We start from the raw sequence: 20,959 nt of genomic DNA, 5'->3' as shown, positions 1-20,959 counted from the left end.
TGTTCTTTGGTGTTTGACCTTTTTCACCTAACATGTTCTTTTTGAGATTCCTCCACGTTGTCACATTTATCACTGGCTCTTTCTTTTTAATTACTAAGTATTCATTTTATGAATATTATCAAAACTTGTATATCCATTTATTTCACCTTAATTTTTATGAGGCATATTTTGATTGGAAGGTGAGTTCTGGGTTGGTGAGGGTGTCCTTTTCCCCTTGTTTTGTTTGTTTTTAATAATTATTTTATTGTCATCTAGCCCCATTGTTTCTGACGAGAAGGTGGCTGTCATCCGTATCATTGTTCAACTACATGTATCATGTCCCTTTTCCCCTGGCTACTGTCAGGTTTTTTCTTTGTCTTTGGGTTTTAGTGATCTTACTACGATGCGCCTAATGTGACATCCTTTGCATTCATCCTGTTCAGGATCTGCTGGACTTTGATACATAAGTTGGTGTTTTTACAAAATTTGGGGTTCATGGATATTACTTATTTTTGCTGCCCTATTCTCTCTTTTTTCTTCTCTGGGACTCCAATTACATATAAATTAAATGGTTTTATATTGTCTCACAAGTCACTTAAGCTATGTTCATATTTTTCCCCGTCTTTCTATTTTTTTTTTTTAGCTCTGTTGATTCCACTTGATCAGTTTTCAGGTTTCCTGGAGCTTTCTTCTGCTTCAATTAAGTATATCCAGTGACTTTTCCTTACAGCTATTATAATTTACAGTTCTAATTTTTCCACTTGGTCCTTTTTTAAGGTTTCAGTTTGTCTGCTAAAACACTGTTATCTTTCACTTAATTCGTCCATCTCTTTAAGTCCGTGTGTGTGTGTGTGTGTGTGCGCGCACATGGGTGTGTGTATGTGTGCACGCGTGTGCGCGTGCACTTAGTCCCTCAGTCATGTCTAACTCTTTGCAACCCCATGGACTGTAGCCCACCAGGGTCCTCTCCCCATGGGATTCTCTAGGCAAGAATACTGAAGCTGCCATTTCCTACTCCAGGGAATCTTCCCAACCCAGGGATCTGCGTTGGCAGGCAGATTCTTTACCGCTGTGCCACCTGGCTTCTTGGATGTATTTATAGTCTTAGTTTGCTGCTTCTGATGTCCAGATCATCTTTCTGTTTCTATTGTTTTCCTTTTTTCTCTTTCTTTGGTTCACATCTTGCTATTTCTTTGTGTACCTAGTAAGTTTTTATTACATGTTACATATTGTGGAAGATGAATTGTTGTCTCTTGGGATTCTGTCTTATTCTTTTGGCTTTTTTTGTAGTGGGCATGTAAATTATGTATGGATGGTGGATGACCCTGAACTTATACAGACTTGGTTTTGTACTTTGTTATGGTGAATTTTGCCCTTATTTTTAGAATGAACCCTTAGACATGGGACGTCACCTTTACTCCTAAGGAATAATCCTTCTGGGTTTCAATGGAAAAGCCCACAGTATTTATCCAGCCTCTATAATTTGATAGGATTCAAACTCTAAACTGTCTCTCCTGTGGTGGACAGCTGCTTAAATCTCTGCTCAGCTGTTTCAGCTTTCTGTCCATAGCCTTCTTCTGATTCCTTGGAGTCTTCTTCATGCAAACATTGTTCAAAATTCATCTAAAAACTTGAAAGGAATTTATACATATTTGGAACTTTCCCCCTCTGTGGTTGGCTACTTTTTTCAGGACTTTTCCTTCCTAGTTTCCAGCTGTTCTGGCATCCTAGAATTCCATCTTCTTGACACTTTGAGCCAATAATTACAGTCTTTTGCTTGGATTCTAGCCACCTGGCACTGTGTAGAAAGGAGAATTCTCTCAAGTTAAGAGCCACCCAGTGCAGATCCCTGCTTTGAAGGGTTTAATCTTCTCCAGTTTATACCTGCTTCTGGTTGCTTTCCAGAGCCATCAAATACTTTTATGTTATGTTTTGTCCAGAGTTGATTGTTGCTACCAGTGGAAGGGTTACCTGATGATCAGAACAAGAATTTTCAGTATAGTATTTTTAAATGTAATTGCATCAAACTGTGGTTAATTTATCTGTTATTAAAGTATTGCATTTTTGTAAACAAAAAAGTATGTTTTTCATAGGGAAAACAGCATCTGAAAAAATAGATTTCAGGTTATTTCTGAATGGTGAAATTATTAATGATTTTAATTTTTTTCCTTTTTCTTATCTGTGTTTTCTTCTTTTTCTCTCTAGCAACCATAGGTTGAACGTTATATTCTTTCTTTGTTGTCCTAAGCAAATTTTTTGTTTATGATGCCTGTTTATAATAATACTTGTGCTTCTTCAATGCATTTCATATTCTGACTTCACTAGGTTAACTGTCTGATAAAATCCTAGTAATATATCTATATGGTAAACAATACTCCTTCTGCTTTTAGGAATAGATAAATTGAGACAAATCAAAGTTAAACAGCTTATCCAGAATTTCATGCATATTGATAGACTAGTCAGAAATAGATTTAAAATTTTAAGTCCCTCAGTTCATCTGTGTAAACTATTTCTAAGCCATCAGCAACAATGTATGCAGTTAATTCTACATTCTCTAATGGGTATGGAAGAAAATTATCATAGTTAAATATAAGCCTCAAATATTTTAGAAACTTCACTTTTGTCACTGATTTCAATCGCCTCTTCATCAAATCTTTTACTGGAGCTTCCAGCAAGTTGAGAATTTGACTGATTTTAATTCTAATTCAGATTACCTTCCAAGGTCTAACAAGAAAATGACGGGAAGGCAGGCATTGAGATAGGAGTTTTCTTTCCTGGATTGCAAACTTCTTTTAAAAATACAACCAAATGAGTATCTGTTATTTACTGAGAGATACGTAAGCTTAAACTGGAATGTTCCAGTCATTTTCTTCTGTTTTACTAGTTACTGGTAGTTTACTAGAAATGTCATAGAACTTAGTGCTGAAATTCGTGTTGTCATTCTGAAGTTTCAACCTTGAAAGTGTCGGTCGCTCAGTTGTGTCCATCTCTTTGCCACTCGTGGACTGTAGTCTGCCAGGGTCCTTTGTCCATGGGATTCTCCAGGCCAGAACACTGGAGTGGGTTGCCATTTCCTCCTCCAGACGATCTTCCCCACCCAGAGATCAAGCCTGGGTCTCCCGCATTGCAGGCAAGCTTCTTTACCTTATAAAACTACCTTGTAAAAGATACAAAATAAAGTTATCTTGTAAACATCTACAAAAATGTATGAAAACAAGAATTAATAATTACTAAATCTTAATAGGTTTCCCTATGTGATCCTAGATTGAAATTTTTGTAATGTTTTATTTTTTTGGCCACGCCACACAGTACTGTGGGATCTTAGTTCCCTGACGAGGAGCAGAACCTGTGCCCCTGCATGGCAGGAGCAGAATCTGAAGCACTGGGCCACGAGGGAAGTCCCTGGATTGGATTTTGTATTAGAAAGTAAAAATGCCATAAGGATAGCTGGCAAAATCAGCATACAAACGGGAAGATAAAAGAGTATCGTACAAGTGTAAACTCACTGTAATTTACATAAGAGGATTTCTTCATTGTTAGGAAATATATTCTAAAGGGTATGACATTTGTAACCCACCCAGATAATTAAGAAAAAATAATGTGTATACACAAATATGAGTGTTCACAGAAGTGCACAGAGTAAAAGAGTAAAGGCTAAAGCAAGCATAACGGTTATTCTAAAGTTTGAGTATAAAATATTCTTTTGAAATATATAATATGCACTGTACCGTCGCTGAGGCAGTTTTCTGCTCTGTGTGCCATGAGAAAATAGCATCAAGCCCAGAGCTATGTCTCAGTTTCTTAAGAAACTCACTTTCTAATGAAATTCTTTTTTCAGGAACTGCTTCCTTCAACTATAATTTTAGTTTGTAAAAAATTCACTTTTCTAAATCAGGTATTTCCTCTCTGGTGATAAATCTTGAACTGCTATATTTTGGTCAAATGCAATTCTTAAATAAAGTGTGAAATATCATCAGTGATAAAGCACATGTAATGTTCTGACTTACATATATAAAACGTAAGTTTAAAATTCAGGCAAAGATTATTTCCAAAATTTCAAAACATGTTCTCTAATAATTGCATTAGATACTGCATGGCAGTGTCTTAGGCTTGCATCATCCCAGGCTCTCAGCATTTCCTCTATTTCACTTTTAAAGAGGAAGGAGAGCTTTACAGTTCCATATTTCACTGAGACCCATGCTGTCCCTCATCTTTTTGGCTGTTCTTTTGCGTCAGGAAGAGATGTGAGTTATATAAAATTGAAAATGTTGCTTTCTGTGTGAAAGTCTACAAAAAGCTTATTGTGCTGTGTTGGGGGAAAATAATTCTTCTTTTTAAAAATATTGGATCTAGAATGCTTACAAAGAAACCTGATGTTTAGGAAATGACCTATTGATTGGCTATCTAAAGTTCGTTTGGCTTATGGAAAATTGGTATCTTTCGTCAGCTGAGAACAAATACTGATCTTCCCACACTCAAGACACATTCAAGGTGCTGTTTTAACAAAAATAATGATAATAATAATATGGAAATGAAAAGGAAAATGCAGATTTTGTAGAAGTATCATGCTAACTTATGACAGTAATAGTCTTTTTCTGTATCCCATTAACTGTGTCCATATCAGATCACTGTGGCATGGGTCATTTTATTTGGGGACACGACTACTGTGCAAAACTTCTGTATTTAATGCCCATCTTAGGAAACATAACCAGGAAATGTTTATCTTACAGCAGGTTTTTATCTGGCTTTAAAAGATAAACTTAATGAGGGAATGAAGAGAGAAGGAAAAGCCTACAAAAACTAAATAGAAAAATGCATTTAATGTTTGTATTCTTTCTTGCCTGCAGTATACTGGTTACCGATCAGGAAGAAAAATGCTTTCCAGTTTGGGCAGTTTTTTTTGTTGTTGGACCATTCATGTGTTTAAATCTCATTCCCCTTTGATCAGTTCAGTTCAGTCGCTCAGTCATGTCTGACTCATTGCGACCCCACGGACTGCAGCACACCAGGCTTCCCTGTCCATCACCAACCCCCAGAGCTTGCTCAAACTCATGTCCATTGAGTCGGTGATGCCATCCAACCATCTCACCCTCTGTCATCCCCTTCTCCTCCCGCCTTCTATCTTTCCCAGCATCAGGGTCTTTTCCAGTGAGTCGGCTCTTCACATCAGGTAACCAGAGTATTGGAGTTTCAGCTTCAGCATTAGTCCTTCCAGTCAATATTAGGACTGATTTCCTTTAGGATAGACTGGTTTGATCTCCTTGCAATCCAAGGGACTCTCAAAGAGTCTTATCCAGTACCACAGTTCTAAAGTAGTTGTCTGAATAATATAATAATATAATTGTCTTCAAAAAATATGATTCTCCAAAGAATATATAGGTCATCCCTTCCTTTAGAAGTGTATAATTTTCTCTCTTGAGCACCTGACTGTCAGGTCACCTAAAATTCATTATGCTGATGTCCACCTAGTTTCACTTCTCCCAGGTTGCTCTTTAGTAGTGTGCCATAAGTCTGCATTAAGGATGTAGTTATTAAAAACAATTGTTCTGCACAACTGGTTTGCTTTTACCACCTCGATGCAGTGAATTATCATCAACTGTGTTGCCTTCTTTGTATTTGTCAATAGAAAGCTCAGTCAAATTTTCTACCATCATCTGGCAATTACACAGGCTTACATATTAGTCATCCTTATGACTTAATCTTACCCTGTCCCTGCCTCTATGCTATTTCTCTACTGGTTTTCACTTATTTCTCTTTTGTGCTACTATAATGTATATATAAGTCATCTTAAATGCTTTTTCAATGAAATGTATGAATAAATATTAAATAAGTAAAAGTAACTACTATACTTTTGCTTAATATAATATTATTAAAGTTTTCACTGTAGAGATACAATTTTAGCCCCATTTTTTATATTTTGTAAATATATTTTTTTCTAGTCAATGGGTTATAGCATTCTTTATTAGAGATTCCTGAAGTACTTTTGTCTTGATGATATGGGTCTTCCTTTATTTTTGTAGGAAAGTTTTTAACGACTCCTGATTCTACTAGTACTTGTACATTGTTGTGCCCCCAAACACTGAAATCTGACTAACTGAAGACGTCTTATTGTCAGTAACCAATGTCTTCATGTCTCACTGTACAGATTTATCCTCCACCGTAGTTAACCTTCTCAGTGGATTCACAAGCTTTCCCATCAATGTGACTTTTTAAATTTTCTCTGTGGAAGAGAAATAAGATAATAGATGCCATTCACATTCAGTGATGCCCAAAGGATACAGTTGAGATTCTTTGGGTGGTAATTCCCATCCATTGCCACTTTAACAAGATCCAAGTAATAATTGTAACTGATTTTAAAATATTTGGGGGGAAAAGAGACCTTTATGACTCTATAATTAACTTTAAAATGTTGCTTAAAAACAGGGTACAAAGCAAAGAGGTAGAAACAATATGTACTTGTCAAATTTTGTAACACATGTAAAATCTACTTTACATCCATTGCAATATCTCATACCCCAGGACTGCAACTGTTTACAAACCCAAAAGTAAATTTAATTCCAGAGAGGAAAATTTAATTTCTTGAGCAATAATGAAAGATTTCCCCCTGTAAGTCTTCTGGACAGTTGCAGAAAAGCCTATATGGACAGTCCAATTAGAATTTTGAAATGTCTTTTTAGGATAAAGTTTAGTACAGATGCAGTAAGGATTATAATTATAAATAATTTTCATAACCCTTCCTAATAATTATTTAGCTGTATCTATTTCTATTCGGTTTTTAATCATAACTCAGTCCTTAGTGGAACTTAAGGACTGATACTCTAAAATATTATCTGGCATTGAAGTAACCAGTCCTATCTAATATATGCCCACATCATTTTCTAAACTAGGAATAATAGAATTTACTGTGTTTACATGACATATTTGAGAATATATATTTCATTTAAAATCAATGCATTTTTATCTTAATGGGAGATATTATTCTATATGTATTGATGGTATTGTGTAAATAAGTTCAGGATCCTTTAAGGATTCTTCTCATGTAGAAGGCAGTTGGATTATGTGATTTTTATTGTTTAAGAAAAGGACATTCCGAGAAGAAATGCCTTAGGGGACAGAACTGAGAATAAAATTAAAGTAGTATCAGACAGGTGAGGCCAAATTCTAGACTTAAATTGAAAAGACATCCCAGTGTTAGGAGCATAAGTGATCCTCCAGAAGCTGTATGTCATAAGGTGACCAGGAACTTTCATGACCAGTAGTGAGCAACTAGATGACATTACGTGACAAAACCTTTTCTTTCTTTTAAAGTGCATCATCACAAAATCAATCAGAATAGACAATGTAATAATTTTATGCCAGATTTATATTATTCACAATAATTTGTTTCATGTGAGTTTTCATTTTCTCCATTAGTTAATGTTCTGAGTACATTTGGAGGCTATTTTGCTTATAGTTCACAGTTTCCTTAAGTTTATTACTAGAAGAAATGAAAGCTCTAAGAATTACAAAAGAAAAAGCTGAAATTATTCAGATATGATTGTTTATGTAGACAATTCAAAATCTACAGATAAATTTTTAGGATGACAAGGGTAATTTAGGAAATTTGCTAGATACAAAATAATTATAGAAAAACCAATTGCATTTCTATATACCAACAATAAGCAGTTTAAAGATCTGTTTATAGTAGCATCAAAAACATGTCATACTAAAAAAAAAACAAAGTTAAGGGACATAGCATGTTCATAAATTCACTCAACACAGTAAACTTGTCTTTTTTCTCCAGATTGATAACAGAAGTTTAAGGTAATTCTTATCAAAATCCCAGCAAGATTTTTTTGTAGATACAACCCTTTGAGGTTTCCAAGACGACCCTCACTTCTGACACCAACCACAAGTAGGCGTCACTAAGCCATCCTCAGGTCTCATCATTTGCCAGAGCACACACAGTGCTCACTGCAGGCTGTTATAAATCTAGTACAGCAGAGGGGTGTAGATTAAAATTAGCCAGGGAAAAGCACATAGGGCAGAGTCCAGGAAAGCTCCAAGGATGAATTTCCATTTGTCCTCTTCCAGTCGAGTCTTGGCTAGGGTTATCTTTTCCCAGCAACAGTGTGTAAGAATACACATAGAATAGTGCAGACTGGGGAAACTCACTTGAACCATGGTGTCCAGAGTTTTTATTGGGACTCAGCTCATATTGACATGGTTGGCCACCTGCATTGCTGACTTTAATCTCCAGATACTTCAGAGGTCCAGCTGAAACCTTTTGAGGCAAGGTCAAATAAATCATTACTGTAACAGTAGACATACATAACTTTATTCTAAAATTTACATAAAAGGGGAAAGGAACTAGAATACTCCTAACAACTTTGAAAAAGAAGAATAAAGTGGGGAGAATCAGACTCTCTGATTTTAATACATCACTGGCAAAGATACAAAGAAAACTAGATCGCTCACACGTTGCTGGAAGGACTGTAAAATTGTGTGATGACTGTGGAAAACAGCGAGGGAGTTTCTTGCAAAACAAAACATGCAAGTAATATACAGCCCAGCAGTTGTACTCTTGGGCATTTATCCCAGAGAAATGAAGATTATGTCACAGAAAAACTCATACATGAATATTTAGAGCAGCTTTATTTATAATAGCCAAAAAACTGAAAACAACCCAGATATCCTTTGAGATGGGAATGGTTAAACTGTGGTACATCCATATCATGGAACACTTCTCAGTAATAAAAAAGAACAAACTTGATTCATATAACAACCTGGATAAATCTCCAGGGAATTAAGCTGAATGATAAAAGCCAGTCCCATGAGATTATGTACTGCATGATTCTATTTATATAATATTCTTCAAATGACCAAATTCTAGAAATGAACAGATTAGTGGTTGCCAGAGGTAAAAATACACACAGAATAGTGCAGACTGGGGAAACTCACTTGAACCATGGTGTCCAGAGTTTTGGCTGGAAGGAAGGTGGATGTGGCTATAAAGTGAAACATGAGTGATCTTTGTGGTGATGGAAAGTTCTGTAGCTTAACTGTAGCATGTTAATATCCTAGTTGTCATATTAAACTATGGTTTTATAAGGTGTTCCTGTAACAGGAATCATAAACATTTGTGTTATTTCTTACAACTGCATATGAATCTATAATTATCTAAAAATAAAAAGTGTAATTATAAATGAATGAATCAAAAAAAATGAGGTGCAAATCCTCTGTGGAGAAACTGATAAACCTTCATTAAGAGACATTAAAGATGATCTAAATAAATCGCAAGATGTATCACAGTCACTGATTACAGGATTCAACATTGTAGGTATATCAGTTCTCCCTAAATTAGTGTATATAGGCTTACTACAGTTCCAAATCATTAAGTGACTGGGGCAGTCTATAATCTCTATCTTACCACCTTGTCTTTCCTTCACTTCCTCTTCCTATTGGCTGCACAGCAGAGGTCTGTGCTTTTGAGAGTCTGACAAAACAATGTAAAATGATGCTGTAGATACCAAGGTTCGTCTGATTCACGTATGTATTCAGAATACCACTAGCACTTTGCTCTGTAAAGTCACTAGTTTTAATTGCTGTGATCTTCCATATGCTTCCATTTCCTTTATTTCAAAATAAGACCCATCATCAAAATAGTGCAAAAACCATAGAAAACATCTATGAATTTATGTTTTATTATATCTTAATAGCATCAGGTTTCTGGTGAATTCTGTTCTAGACAGTTTTTTTTATACAACATATATCTATTAAGCCTCAGCTGTGATTTCTGGAATAAAAAGTTTTGAGGCATTACCCTCAAAGGATTTGGAGATAAAACAAGATATTTTCATACATGAAATGACTAGTTAAGCAAAGTAAGTATATGAGAATATAGTATATGCTATATATACTGAAACATGAAGAAAGGAAGTGGTTGGTGTGGGGTAAGGAATCAAGGAAATCTTATTAGAGGAAGTAAATATTGAACTGAATCTGAAAGTAATAAGACAGATCTTCTGAAAATGTTTTATTATAATGCATAGTCAATTTATAAATATTAACTATATTTAAGCAAAGTGTCGGTATAGCTATGGCCTGTCGCAGCTGCTCTGGACTTTCGATTTCTCACTTGTGAAATGGAGCTGTTAGATGAAATTTTATCTTGGGTTCTTTCCACGTCTTTACTATCTCATATTTGCTATGTTTCTGTCTGCATCTAAATTTGAACCAAGCCCACTACATCTTGGGAATGCAAGCTCTTGAACAGTTAAAGTTTGACTCTTTGCAAGTTCTCAGTTCTGAAACTGTCCTAAACGTCATTTGATGCTAGTAAATTGTATTTACTAGAGAAGGACAGCATTTTAGCTAAGTAGAACTACAAGATGCTCTATACTTATCAGCTAGTTACTAACGGGCTGTGGATCACCTGCACCTACCTCATCAGTTTGTTGGAGAAAGCAAGAAAAACACTCTACTCCTTCAGTTTTGGTTATAGAGTATCCAACCGCTATTACATTCCAATTTTAGAGGATTTTATTTCTAGACTCTAAAAGCTGGTATACACTTCAGTATAGGGTACATTGATCCATCTGTGTTGAAGATGAGTAAAGTTTGAGCACTACCTTCAAAAACTTCACCATGGTAATCAATCTCTTCTCTGACTGGAGTTCAGAATCACAGATGCCCAGACCCTGAGATTTTAAAAAGGTTTAAAAATTGTCAGTTGACCTGGGCCTGGGAGAATGGGGGATATTTATAGAAAAACAGTTGATGGATTAAACCCAGAAAAGACTCAATCCAGGGAATGGAGGGCTTTAAACCACATGGAGGAATTTCTACTTAATTTGAAAGATTATGAAGAAAATTAGATATGTTTGACAGACAAAGAGGTCTGTGACACAAAGGATACTTTAGAATTTTTCATCTGGTAGCAGGGTACAAGATAGAAGAGGGTGAAGGCAGTGAAGTTTAAGTTAGGAGGAAGTTTCTGGAGGCTAAATAAGAGGTCATTAAATCCAGACTGGTAACGGGAATGGAAAGGAAAAAAAAAGAGAGACTGGAAAAACTTTGGTGAGGTATAACTGTCAGGATTTGGTAACTGATTAAACCAGGAGTCAGCGAACAAGCAAAAACAAAATCAAAGGCGACTGAGAGGCTTGTCTGTTCATAGAAGCGAAGCAAGTGGGAAAGCCTGCCTGGAGAGGAAGTCCACAGTCACTTCTGGGCGGCCTGCAGAAATAGAACACGGTGAGAGCACATTCCCAGCCTTGTACCTTCCCACCACACACACCAGCCCGGAGGGTCAAGAACCCAGACGCATCAGCGGAGAAGAGCACAGTTGTTAGGAAAATGCTGTTTCTAATCCAGCTAGTGCTTTGAAATATTTTATTAGGCTGCCTTTCAACTCGTAACTGCATATGACTGTTGCCTACTACTGTAACTCACTTTACAGGAACCAGCAGTAGGTGTGTTTTATACTCTGAAGTATGCGGGAGGAGAATGATCTAGATGTGGGAGGAGTTGATAAGTACAATCAGGGAGGGTTAAATCCATCATTCCAGCTCCCCCATAATCCATTCAGTCTTTACCAAAAAAAAAAAAGGTACTCTTTTTAAGTACAAATTATATTTCTCCTTTGATGAAACTCTGCGGCTTGTACTTGGAATAAAATTAAACTAATTCCATTGTACTTGAAATAAAATCAAAACCTTGCACTGTGGCCTGTGAAGCTTCACATGGCTAGGAGGCTGCCCACCTCTCTGAATCGTCTTCCACTTTCCCCTCACCCTCCATGCTCCGGGCACGGACTCTTCAGTTCCTTGACTGTGACTTGCTCATCCCCTGCTCAGATCCACCGCCCCCCCTCCCCAGACCTGCATCTGGCTCCCTCTTTCCATTCTGGTCTCGGGTCAGAAGTCTTTTCCATCAAGTGTAAATGGATGACCACCTCTCCTCCTCTTTGTTCTCTTCACCTCCACCATTGTGTGTGTGTGTGTGTGTGTGTGTGTGTGTGTGTGTGTGTGTGTTTCCCCCACAGTGCTTCTGACTCTGAAATTATCAGGTTCATTGGTATACCTGGTCATCACTTGTCATCCCCACCAGCACATATGCTCCAAGAGCAGAGTCTTTGTATATCACTCACAGGACCCATGGAAAAAACTTCCCACAAAATATATCCTCTAGAATAGAATCCACAGTTGAGGGAAGAGGACCACAAAAGACTCAGATATTTGAACTAGTAAATGATATTCTTTTGCGTAGAAATAAAGTATTTTGCAGTCCATTCAATCTCTCCCTGCTTTCTCTCTTTCTCATTCTCTCTCTCCCTCCCCCTTACTTCCCTTCTCTTACTTTCTCTCCCTTTCTTCCTCCCTCTCTCTTACTTACATAGACACACACACACAAAGTCAGACTGGCAGCCATAAGCCGTGGGTAGCTAGCGAGGACCACAGAGAAGCTGGAAGAAAAGGGAAGCCTGACAAGATACCCAGAAAGCTGCACTAGCCCTCGTGATCAGAAGCAGGCCCAGAAAGCTCTTTGCTGCTTGTGTTGGAAATAATATGATCAAATACCTATGGAAACAGCTATTTCATGATTCTTTGCATTCCTTATTTAGAGCTCTGTGCTCGCTCGTACGATCCTCTGGTAAGTTCAGTTCATTTCAGTCATGTCCGACTCTTTGTGACCCCAAGGACTGCAGCATGCCAGGCCTCCCTGTTTATCACCAACTCGCAGAGTTTACCCAAACTCATGTCCATTTAATCAGTGATCCCATCCAACCATCTCACCCTCTATTGTCCCCTTCTCCTGGCTTCTGTCTTTCCCAGTATCAGGGTCTTTTCTAGTGAGTCAGTTCTTCGCGTCAGGTAGCCAAAGTATTGGAGTTTCAGCTTCAGCATCAGTCCTTCCAGTGAATATTCAGGACTGATTTCCTTTAGGATGGACTGGTTGGATCTACTTGCAGTCCAAGGGACTCTCAGGAGTCTTCAACACCACAGTTCAAAAGCATCAATTCTTCAGCACCCAACTTTCTTTATGGTTCAACTCTCACATCCATATGTGACTATTGGAAAACCCATAGCTTTGACTGGATGGGCCTTTGTCAGCAGAGTAATGTCTCTGCTTTTTAATATGCTGTCTAGGTTGGTCATAGCTTTTCTTCCAAGAAACAAGTGTCTTTTAATTTCATGGCTGCAATCACCATCTGCAGTGATTTTGGAGTCCAAGAAAATAAAGTCTCTCACAGTTTCTATTGTTTCCCCATCTATTTGCCATGAAGTGATGGGACCAGATGCCATAATCTTCGTTTTCTGAATGTTGAGTTTTAAGCCAGCTTTTTCACTCTCCTCTTTCACTTTCATCAAGAGGCTCTTCAGTTCCTTGTCACTTTCTGGCATAAGGGTGGTGTCATATGCATATTTGAGATTATTGATATTTCTCCCAGTAATCTTGATTCTAGCTTGTGCTTCATCCAGCTTGGCATTTCGCATAATGTATTTCTGCATACACATTAAATAAACAGGGTAACAATATACAGCCTTGACATACTCCTTTCTTGATTTGGAACCAGTCTGTTGTTCCTTGTTGGGTTCTAACTGTTGCTTCTTGACCTACATACAGATTTCTCAGGAAGCAGGTCAGGTGGTCTGGTATTCCCATCTCTTTCAGAATTTTCCACAGTTTGTTGTGATCTACACAGTAGATCACAGAGCTGGTAAAATTACTTTTGAAAATGACAAGGGGAACCTAGAAAAAGAGAACTTTTGCCCATACCTGGGCTCAGATTTGACAGGGAAACAGTATTCCTGGAGGCCAGGCCTTGTGCCAACACCAAGAGTAGCACATGAGACAAGAACGAAAACCAAAGAATGGATTTCCACACCACCTATCTGGGTTTGATGAGCAATTAAAGCAACTAAAATGTGTCCACTTTCTATTGGTTAGGAGAGTGGTACTAGAGAGTTCTGCCAGGCTTAGTGTTGGAGACCCATGGCTACTGCAGGCTCTCTACTCTGCCTGAGAAGTTTGCTTCCCAAAGTTGTCTCCTTGAATCTTAAGCTGCCCAGTGCCCAAACCACCACCCACTCCCCTTCCATAGATGAGATAGAAAAGATGCCGGAGGAAAGGACAGGCTTTCCCAGAAGCTGCAAATGACCCAGAAGTTTCTACCACTGATTTTTTTGCCTTTGTTTCAGCCTGTTATCCCTAGTCAAGCTTGAAGACTTGCCTTTAGGGTCTCAACACAATCTCAGCCTTAATGGGTTTGCAGCATTGTTAGCAATCGAAGACTTGCCTGTCTCTTCTTCCACCAGTAATTTAAGCAGGCCATGTGACACATTCAGTGAGCTGTGCTTGGCATTTTCCTCACACAGTCTCAGTGATCACCCCACTTTGTTTGCCCCCGCCCCCACTCCCACGTGACTGAGTCTCACACTTGTGCCTTCTAACTTGGAGAGTCACTATCAGGAGCCCTTCTGTGTTCAAATATTGGTAGATTTATTCTTTTAAATGATGTTCTCCTTGGAAGCTCTAGAATTCATTTTGCAATGAATTTTAGTAGTAATAGGTTTTCTTTCTTTTTAGAAGGCACATTATTTTTCCATGCTCTAGTATTTCTCTAATTCTTTATAGCTTTCTAAAAATAACCACTGGTGAGCTCATAAATTCATTAGTTAATCCCACTGGGACTCAATAATGCATATTACAGACCTCCTGATTTTTATATATTAGATTTTCTCAAGAATTCCCTTACCTGTTATTATCAACATAGCTATATTGACAGGGTCTTCATTACTTCCTAATTGCTCATATTTCTTTTTCTTGTTAAAGATCAATTTTTAAAATCAAGCCTTGTCAGTTTGAAAGTATCATAGATATGTTATCCTGTTAATGTGTTTCATATCTTTCTGGTTTTTTTCCTTTCCCCCTTTATCGTAAGAAGCATATAAAATTTATTCATTATCTTTTTCTTTAAAAACAAATTATTTTGCAGGGGAGGGGGATGTCAGGGAGAGGGTAGGGAAACATAGTTGTTTTTCCTCCTGAAATAAAGATATTAAAAAGGATATTTCATATTCAGAGGTGACTTTGCAAACAGTGATATTCCCTATTCTAAACCAGACCCTAAAATGTAAATTATGCATAAATTGTTGAAATTATTCCATGACCTTCTGGCTTCAGACCATGTAAAATAAGGTGACTAACAATAACTAGAATAGTGAATGGCTGCCCAAGAAATTCTTCTAAATTATCTTTTCAGTGAGACCTTACTCATACTGTCCATCATATTATAGTAGTAAACCTCGCCTCTGGAAAATCTGTGTGTGTGCACGAGTGTGTGCGTGTGTGCACGTGCATGCGCATGTGTGATGTCAGTTGAAGACTGATTATTTGCTTTCACAGAGAATTCTTCACTTTATTAAAAGATTCACTGAAGAAGTAGATAACCTGTTTCTTCCTTTAAAAATATTCTATGTACAGAAATTATATTTACATATAACTTTTTAAGACATCTACTGCATAAAATGAGGTACAGCTTCAGAGTAGTCTACATCTACCAAAGTAAACATCAGGATTTTGGCGGCTAACTCAGGAGCATATTTTGGCGTAGTTTTTGCCAAAAAAAAAAAAAAACCTTTAAGCACTAACATCAAGTGAAGAGGAGTCTGGACAAGGCAGATTTGCAAGAAACACTTGAATTAAAGTCATCATAGGAAGAAGTAAGGGGCATTAGACAAGGCAAAAGACAGCAATGTTTTCTTCTCTCATGCTATTCTTTGGGCATTCCACTGACAGTGCTATTTCCAGCTGTTTCTTGTTTAATTTCTAAATGCTGATACATAGCCTTCTTTCTCGGTTCCATTACAAGACACTGTAATGTGTGGTGTATGTGTAATGTATTTGTATGCATAAAAAGACACATATAGTCTTTTGGGAAAAGGTGACACATGTTAGCAATTTGATCTTCCTCATATGACTTAAATAGTCTCATCCTTTATACTTAAAGTTTCTAACCTTTTTGACCATTTGTGCTATCTCTACCTCCTTGAAATTTGCTATAGTTCATTTTTTAAACAATTGAGAGATAAAGAATATTCAGTGTAGTATTTTAATTGGAAGATCCCCTGTCTACTACCTTTTGGTTATTTCACAATGAATAATGTCACTGACAAACAGTATTTGTGGAAGAAACATTAAGTAAGAGAAGTAAAAGGCACTTTCTACCCTGTGTAAGGATAAAAGAGCTAGCTGTAGGCAGGGTTCAGGTTATAGTAAAATTAATCTCTAGTGTAATGAAAAAGAATTAACTTCATTTTTATTTAAGCTGACCCTTGATCATCTAAAAACACACTATTTTAACAAATATTTCATCGTGCTTTTAACTATCCTTAAATATAGAGATAACATAATTCACCTACTTACAAGATTGCTAAATTATTATATTTCCCTAGTTAACATGTGAAGGAAATGAAAAATAACCCATAATAATATGCATATCACTATTTAAAGGGCTCAAGAAAGCCTGCATGGGTCCTGTGCATCGGATCACCAGGAATTCTACATCTACAAATACAGGCCAGTTGCAAGAACTGTGAGCAGTGAGGCCAGTGATGAGATATTTCTCATATAGTAATCCATTCTTGGTAATATTCTGAACAACACAAAGCACAAAATTCCTTTACTTTTCCTTCACATGGTATCTGATTCCTGGAAAATTCTGTTATATTAAAAAATCATGCCAGAATACTTTGTTAAACAAATCTAAATTCTAAGCCCATAATCATAAACAGGTTTTTCAACTACATGAATAGCTGGTGTAATATTTGAAAACCATGTACAGTGCAGAACAATTCTTCTTGCTGTAATGCCCTGCTAACTGAAGGATGTCCATCTCCCTGGCCTTCTCCCAATAAATGCCAAAAGCTGCTCCCAATTGTCTTGACCTCCAAAAAATTTTCCTACAGATTTCCAAAATGCCCCAGAGGCCACTACCATGTCCATTAAGAACCACTGATTATGACTGAGCAAGGGCACTTTTTTGTAATAAAGAACTGAGATCCTGCACATTTATTTTGGTACTGAATTGATTTTATGGACTAGGAAATTGAATTTGCCCCAAAGGTAAGAGAAAGCCTGCCAGTCTAAAAGGATACCAAAATCAACCTGGGAAAACCCTTTATCTCCTCACTGTGGGAACAACTTAGGAAAATGGGGAGTTTGAAAAGGAAAAAGATGTTCACAGCCCCTAAAAAGAGGAGTTTTTGCTAAGGGTAAAGTTGTGGTAAAGCAAAGACCAGGCCTGACTCTAAAACCATGTTTATCTCCTTCAAGTAACATACATTAGTGCTGACTGGACTAGTTTCCATGTTACCTACACATCACTGCAGTTTATTAATAAATGGCTGCTTTTTTAGTTAGCATAAACTTTCCCCCTTTATTTGCTCTTATGAACAGATGATATAATGGCCTTGTGTTCCCATCCTGACAGAAGAAGTTCCCCTAAAGTGGTGTATTTTTTAATTACTAGAAAACTGCTGTCCGATGTTTCCATTCTGTTAGTATTGCTATGGGTGGATATTCATACTAATTTGTGAATATTTTGATTGACCTTTGGCCTTGAATTTTCAAAAATGGTCTCCAAACATGTTTTTGAAATGTGTATACACAGCCCCAGATGGACATGCAACTACCTAACTTCCAAATGATATTTTTAAATGATTAAAAACCTACTTTCAGTAATTTAGAAAAGAAAGCCATTTTTATATAAGATATTTATGTTACCACTCCTTAGTTCAGGGAGAATTCTCCCTCCCCCACTTCATTCTCCATAATTCAGTTTCTAACCCACCTTCCTTATTACTTTACTCCTAGCAATTTCCCTTCCTCTGACAGAGCACACATTCTCATTATTTATTCTCTTAAATTGCAAGGGTAAATATTGAGAGCTAGTGCAGGTCTTCAGTTATCTCAGGGACTTTGGTCTTTTCAGCCCAAGACTAATCAAGCAGAGAGTCATCATAAGCTAAAACTAAAAAGCCTTTTAGTGACTTTATCACCAGGGAAATTTGTTCATCCTTCAGAAAGACTGTCACCAGGAAAGAAAAAAAAATAAAGGAGTTAAAATTGCTTCAGACCATTGACTCTTTAGGTCCCTCTAGATTCATACATTGAATTGGTTTTCAAGAGGTGGGAGGAATTATGAGAGGAGTTCCCTAAGAAAGCTTACAAATTCATCATAGCCTTGATAACATTAGTAACTCTAAGTGTGATCACTATGGAGGAAATGCCAGATGAGCCTGGAAGCATGGGAAATGAAAAGGAAAAGAGACAATTAACACCTTTTTTTTTCCCTATTGTGTTTGGGGATGGGTGCTTCCATGTAGTATGCATCGGAGAATAGTCAATACAATTGACTTAAAAATGTTTTTTCATTATAATTGCTACTAATAATTATTATTGAAATGAAACTGGACTTACAAGACTCTACAAACAGGGTTGGTCGTTTCATAAACCGGCCCATAAACTGGGCCCCCTTCTAAACATACCCATGAAATATTATTTAAAGTACGTATGTCTGAGCTTATCTAGAACTGCTCACAAACTTCTTTTGTATTTGCAGAATATAGATGACTCCAAATTCAAAGGAAGTCGTTCAGACTGTTAGCTGAATAAATCAGTTTAAGTTATATACTGACAATAAATATTGGGAAGTTAAATATATTCTAAAGAACTTGAAATTTTACACACTTATTGATGCAGGCACGCATATATATAATTTTTTCCCCAAGAATTCTACTAAGACATCAAAATCCAGTCAGGCACTTTAGGATTTGCCAGGATAAACCTACACCTATCTTCTTTCTCCCCCTGACTAACATTGAATTTTGCCCAAAATGAGTAAGCAAATGGAAAGATGACCTCATTTTTCAATCTGAACCCAGCAGTGTTGGGGGATATTTCTCAAGGATATGACTTCAGTACTAGATCTTAGTTCCAAATGCAGGTTCATTAGGCCAATCTGTAGCGGACAGGAGGGTAGAGAGCATCCTTCTGAGGACACCTATTAAAAGAAGGACTCTCGAGGAAGGCTAGCTCCCACAGCTAAGTCACAGGCACAGAATATAGCTTCCTGCTCTCTGGTCGAGGCAGCCATAGCATCCTTATTGTTGTAACTCCCAGATTGTGATACTGTCACAAAACTGTTGCTAGGCAACAAATGTGGTTACCAGGACTCGGCGAATAGCTGAAGGGGAAAGCAAAGTGTTGCACCATTGTAGAGTAACCATAGCAATGACCTACTATTACAGACTAAAGAATTATCATTAACAATGTTAAAGTATCAGACAGAGGGCCCCGAATCCAGAGACTTCCAGGCAGTGTCCCTCTGCATAATTGAGTGATCTAGGAAGAGATTTCAACCGTTTCAAAGCTATTCACTCATTATTTCTAGGGGGACAGTCTTTGTTGCTGTCATTTTGTTTTTAATTTAAAAAGTGTTCCGTTTTTAAAGCTATTAGTAAAATGATGTGAGCTATCCCAAAGAGTCAAAAACAGGTTAACGGCCTCGTCTCTTCTAATGTCTACATCAGTGTTATTTTTATTTATTTTTTTGGTCTGTCTCAAACTGAAGATTTTATTTTAAAAAATTACATTAGCATGAAACTGAAGCCCACAGAAAAGAAGCTGTAGTAAAATAAAAGAGCTCCATAAACTAGACCACTTAACCTTCATTTGGTGAGTTGCATTCCTCCTGACAACATAGGGGGGCCTAGAGGCCGTTTTACCAGTGACTGCCTTGAAACACTGGAGGGTTTTGTTTAGCTTCTGTAAAACTGTCCCCTAAGATCTGTTAAAAAAAAAAAAAAAAAAAACGTAAACTGCTGGGACACTAAACTCGGACGTGTTTCCTTCTCTCGGGAAGCAAAGAACCGTGAGTGCTCCGCGGTGGGTGCGGCAGCGGCCGGGACGCCGAGCCGCGCCGGGGAGACCAATCCCCGCGCGCGCCGAGCCTGGGGGCGGTGGGTGGTTTTCCCCGGCGGGAGAGGGAGTGGCCCTTCCCCGCCCCGCGCCTCGATTGGCCCGCAGGGGGCTGAGGCCGCGCCTCGGGCGACCGCTGGGAGACTAACGGGCCGCGGCCGCGCATCAGGGTGGGGGGGGTGGACGTGCCGGGGGCCTCCGGCCCGCGACGGCGGAGTCCCGGGGTCGCGGGCCCGGGAGCCGCGGAGTCGGCCTGCGAGCCTCCCCCCGGGGCGGGGGGTGCCAGGTGAGCCCTCAGGTACAGGGGTGGTCCCCAGGGGTCGGCCCCAGGGGGTCGCAGGCCGCGGAGGGGCGGCGGGGGGGCGGTGCCGGGGAGGCCGCGGCCCCGGCGACCGACGATCGGCGGCCCCGTGTCCCCCCGCCCCTCCTCCCGCGCCGGCGGCGCGCGAGGCCACCGCGTAACCCCCCTACCCCTTCCCCTGTCTGCGTTTTTTCAGGCACCGACCGCCACGAGCTCACTTCCTGGAAGAGCTTCCCGTCTATTTTCAAATTCTTCACCGAAGCCTCCGAGGCCAAGAGCAGCTCCCCCAAGCCGGCTCTGACGCGGCGCTCGCACCGAATAAAGCACGAAGAGCTGTAAGAGGAGAGCGAGAGCGAGGACGCGGAGGGGGGCGGGGGGGCGAGGAAGCGCCCCCGGAGCCGGCGCCCCCGGAGGCGGCGTCCCCCGCCTCACCCCTCCGCACACAGACCGACACACACCCCCCGCCGGGCCCGGCGAGCCGACCCCAGCCCCTCATTAGATTGTTTTCCCCCTCGGGCCACAGGGCCGTGATATATATAGAGAGACACAGCTAAACGGCGTTCGGCATTATTTCTAGATGAGTGCAACTGTCAAAGCAATCCGGGTGCACCGGTCGCGCCGGCGCTTCCTGTGGGCCGAGCCCGCGGCTCCGCGCCGACCGAGGCTGACGGCGCCCTGCCCGGCGCGGCCCGCGCGCCCCAGACGGTCCCGACG

At 39.1% G+C, this 20,959-nt stretch overlaps 1 protein-coding gene across 1 annotated transcript in view; it reads left to right on the top strand.

Moving 5' to 3' along the window:
- The window catches only part of ARB2A (ARB2 cotranscriptional regulator A), a 404,738-nt gene extending 384,121 nt beyond the window's left edge, over positions 1-20,617 (top strand). The window contains exon 11 of the mRNA XM_068980929.1: positions 20,442-20,617. Coding sequence (XP_068837030.1) covers positions 20,442-20,584 — 143 coding nt within the window. The 3' untranslated portion in view covers positions 20,585-20,617. The remainder of the gene's footprint in view (positions 1-20,441) is intronic.
- The last annotated feature ends 342 nt before the right edge of the window (positions 20,618-20,959 follow it).

This window comes from Capricornis sumatraensis, chromosome 9 (genome assembly GCF_032405125.1).
Source record: "Capricornis sumatraensis isolate serow.1 chromosome 9, serow.2, whole genome shotgun sequence".
Taxonomy (NCBI): domain Eukaryota; kingdom Metazoa; phylum Chordata; class Mammalia; order Artiodactyla; family Bovidae; genus Capricornis; species Capricornis sumatraensis.
This window is presented reverse-complemented; position numbering and strand designations above follow the sequence as displayed.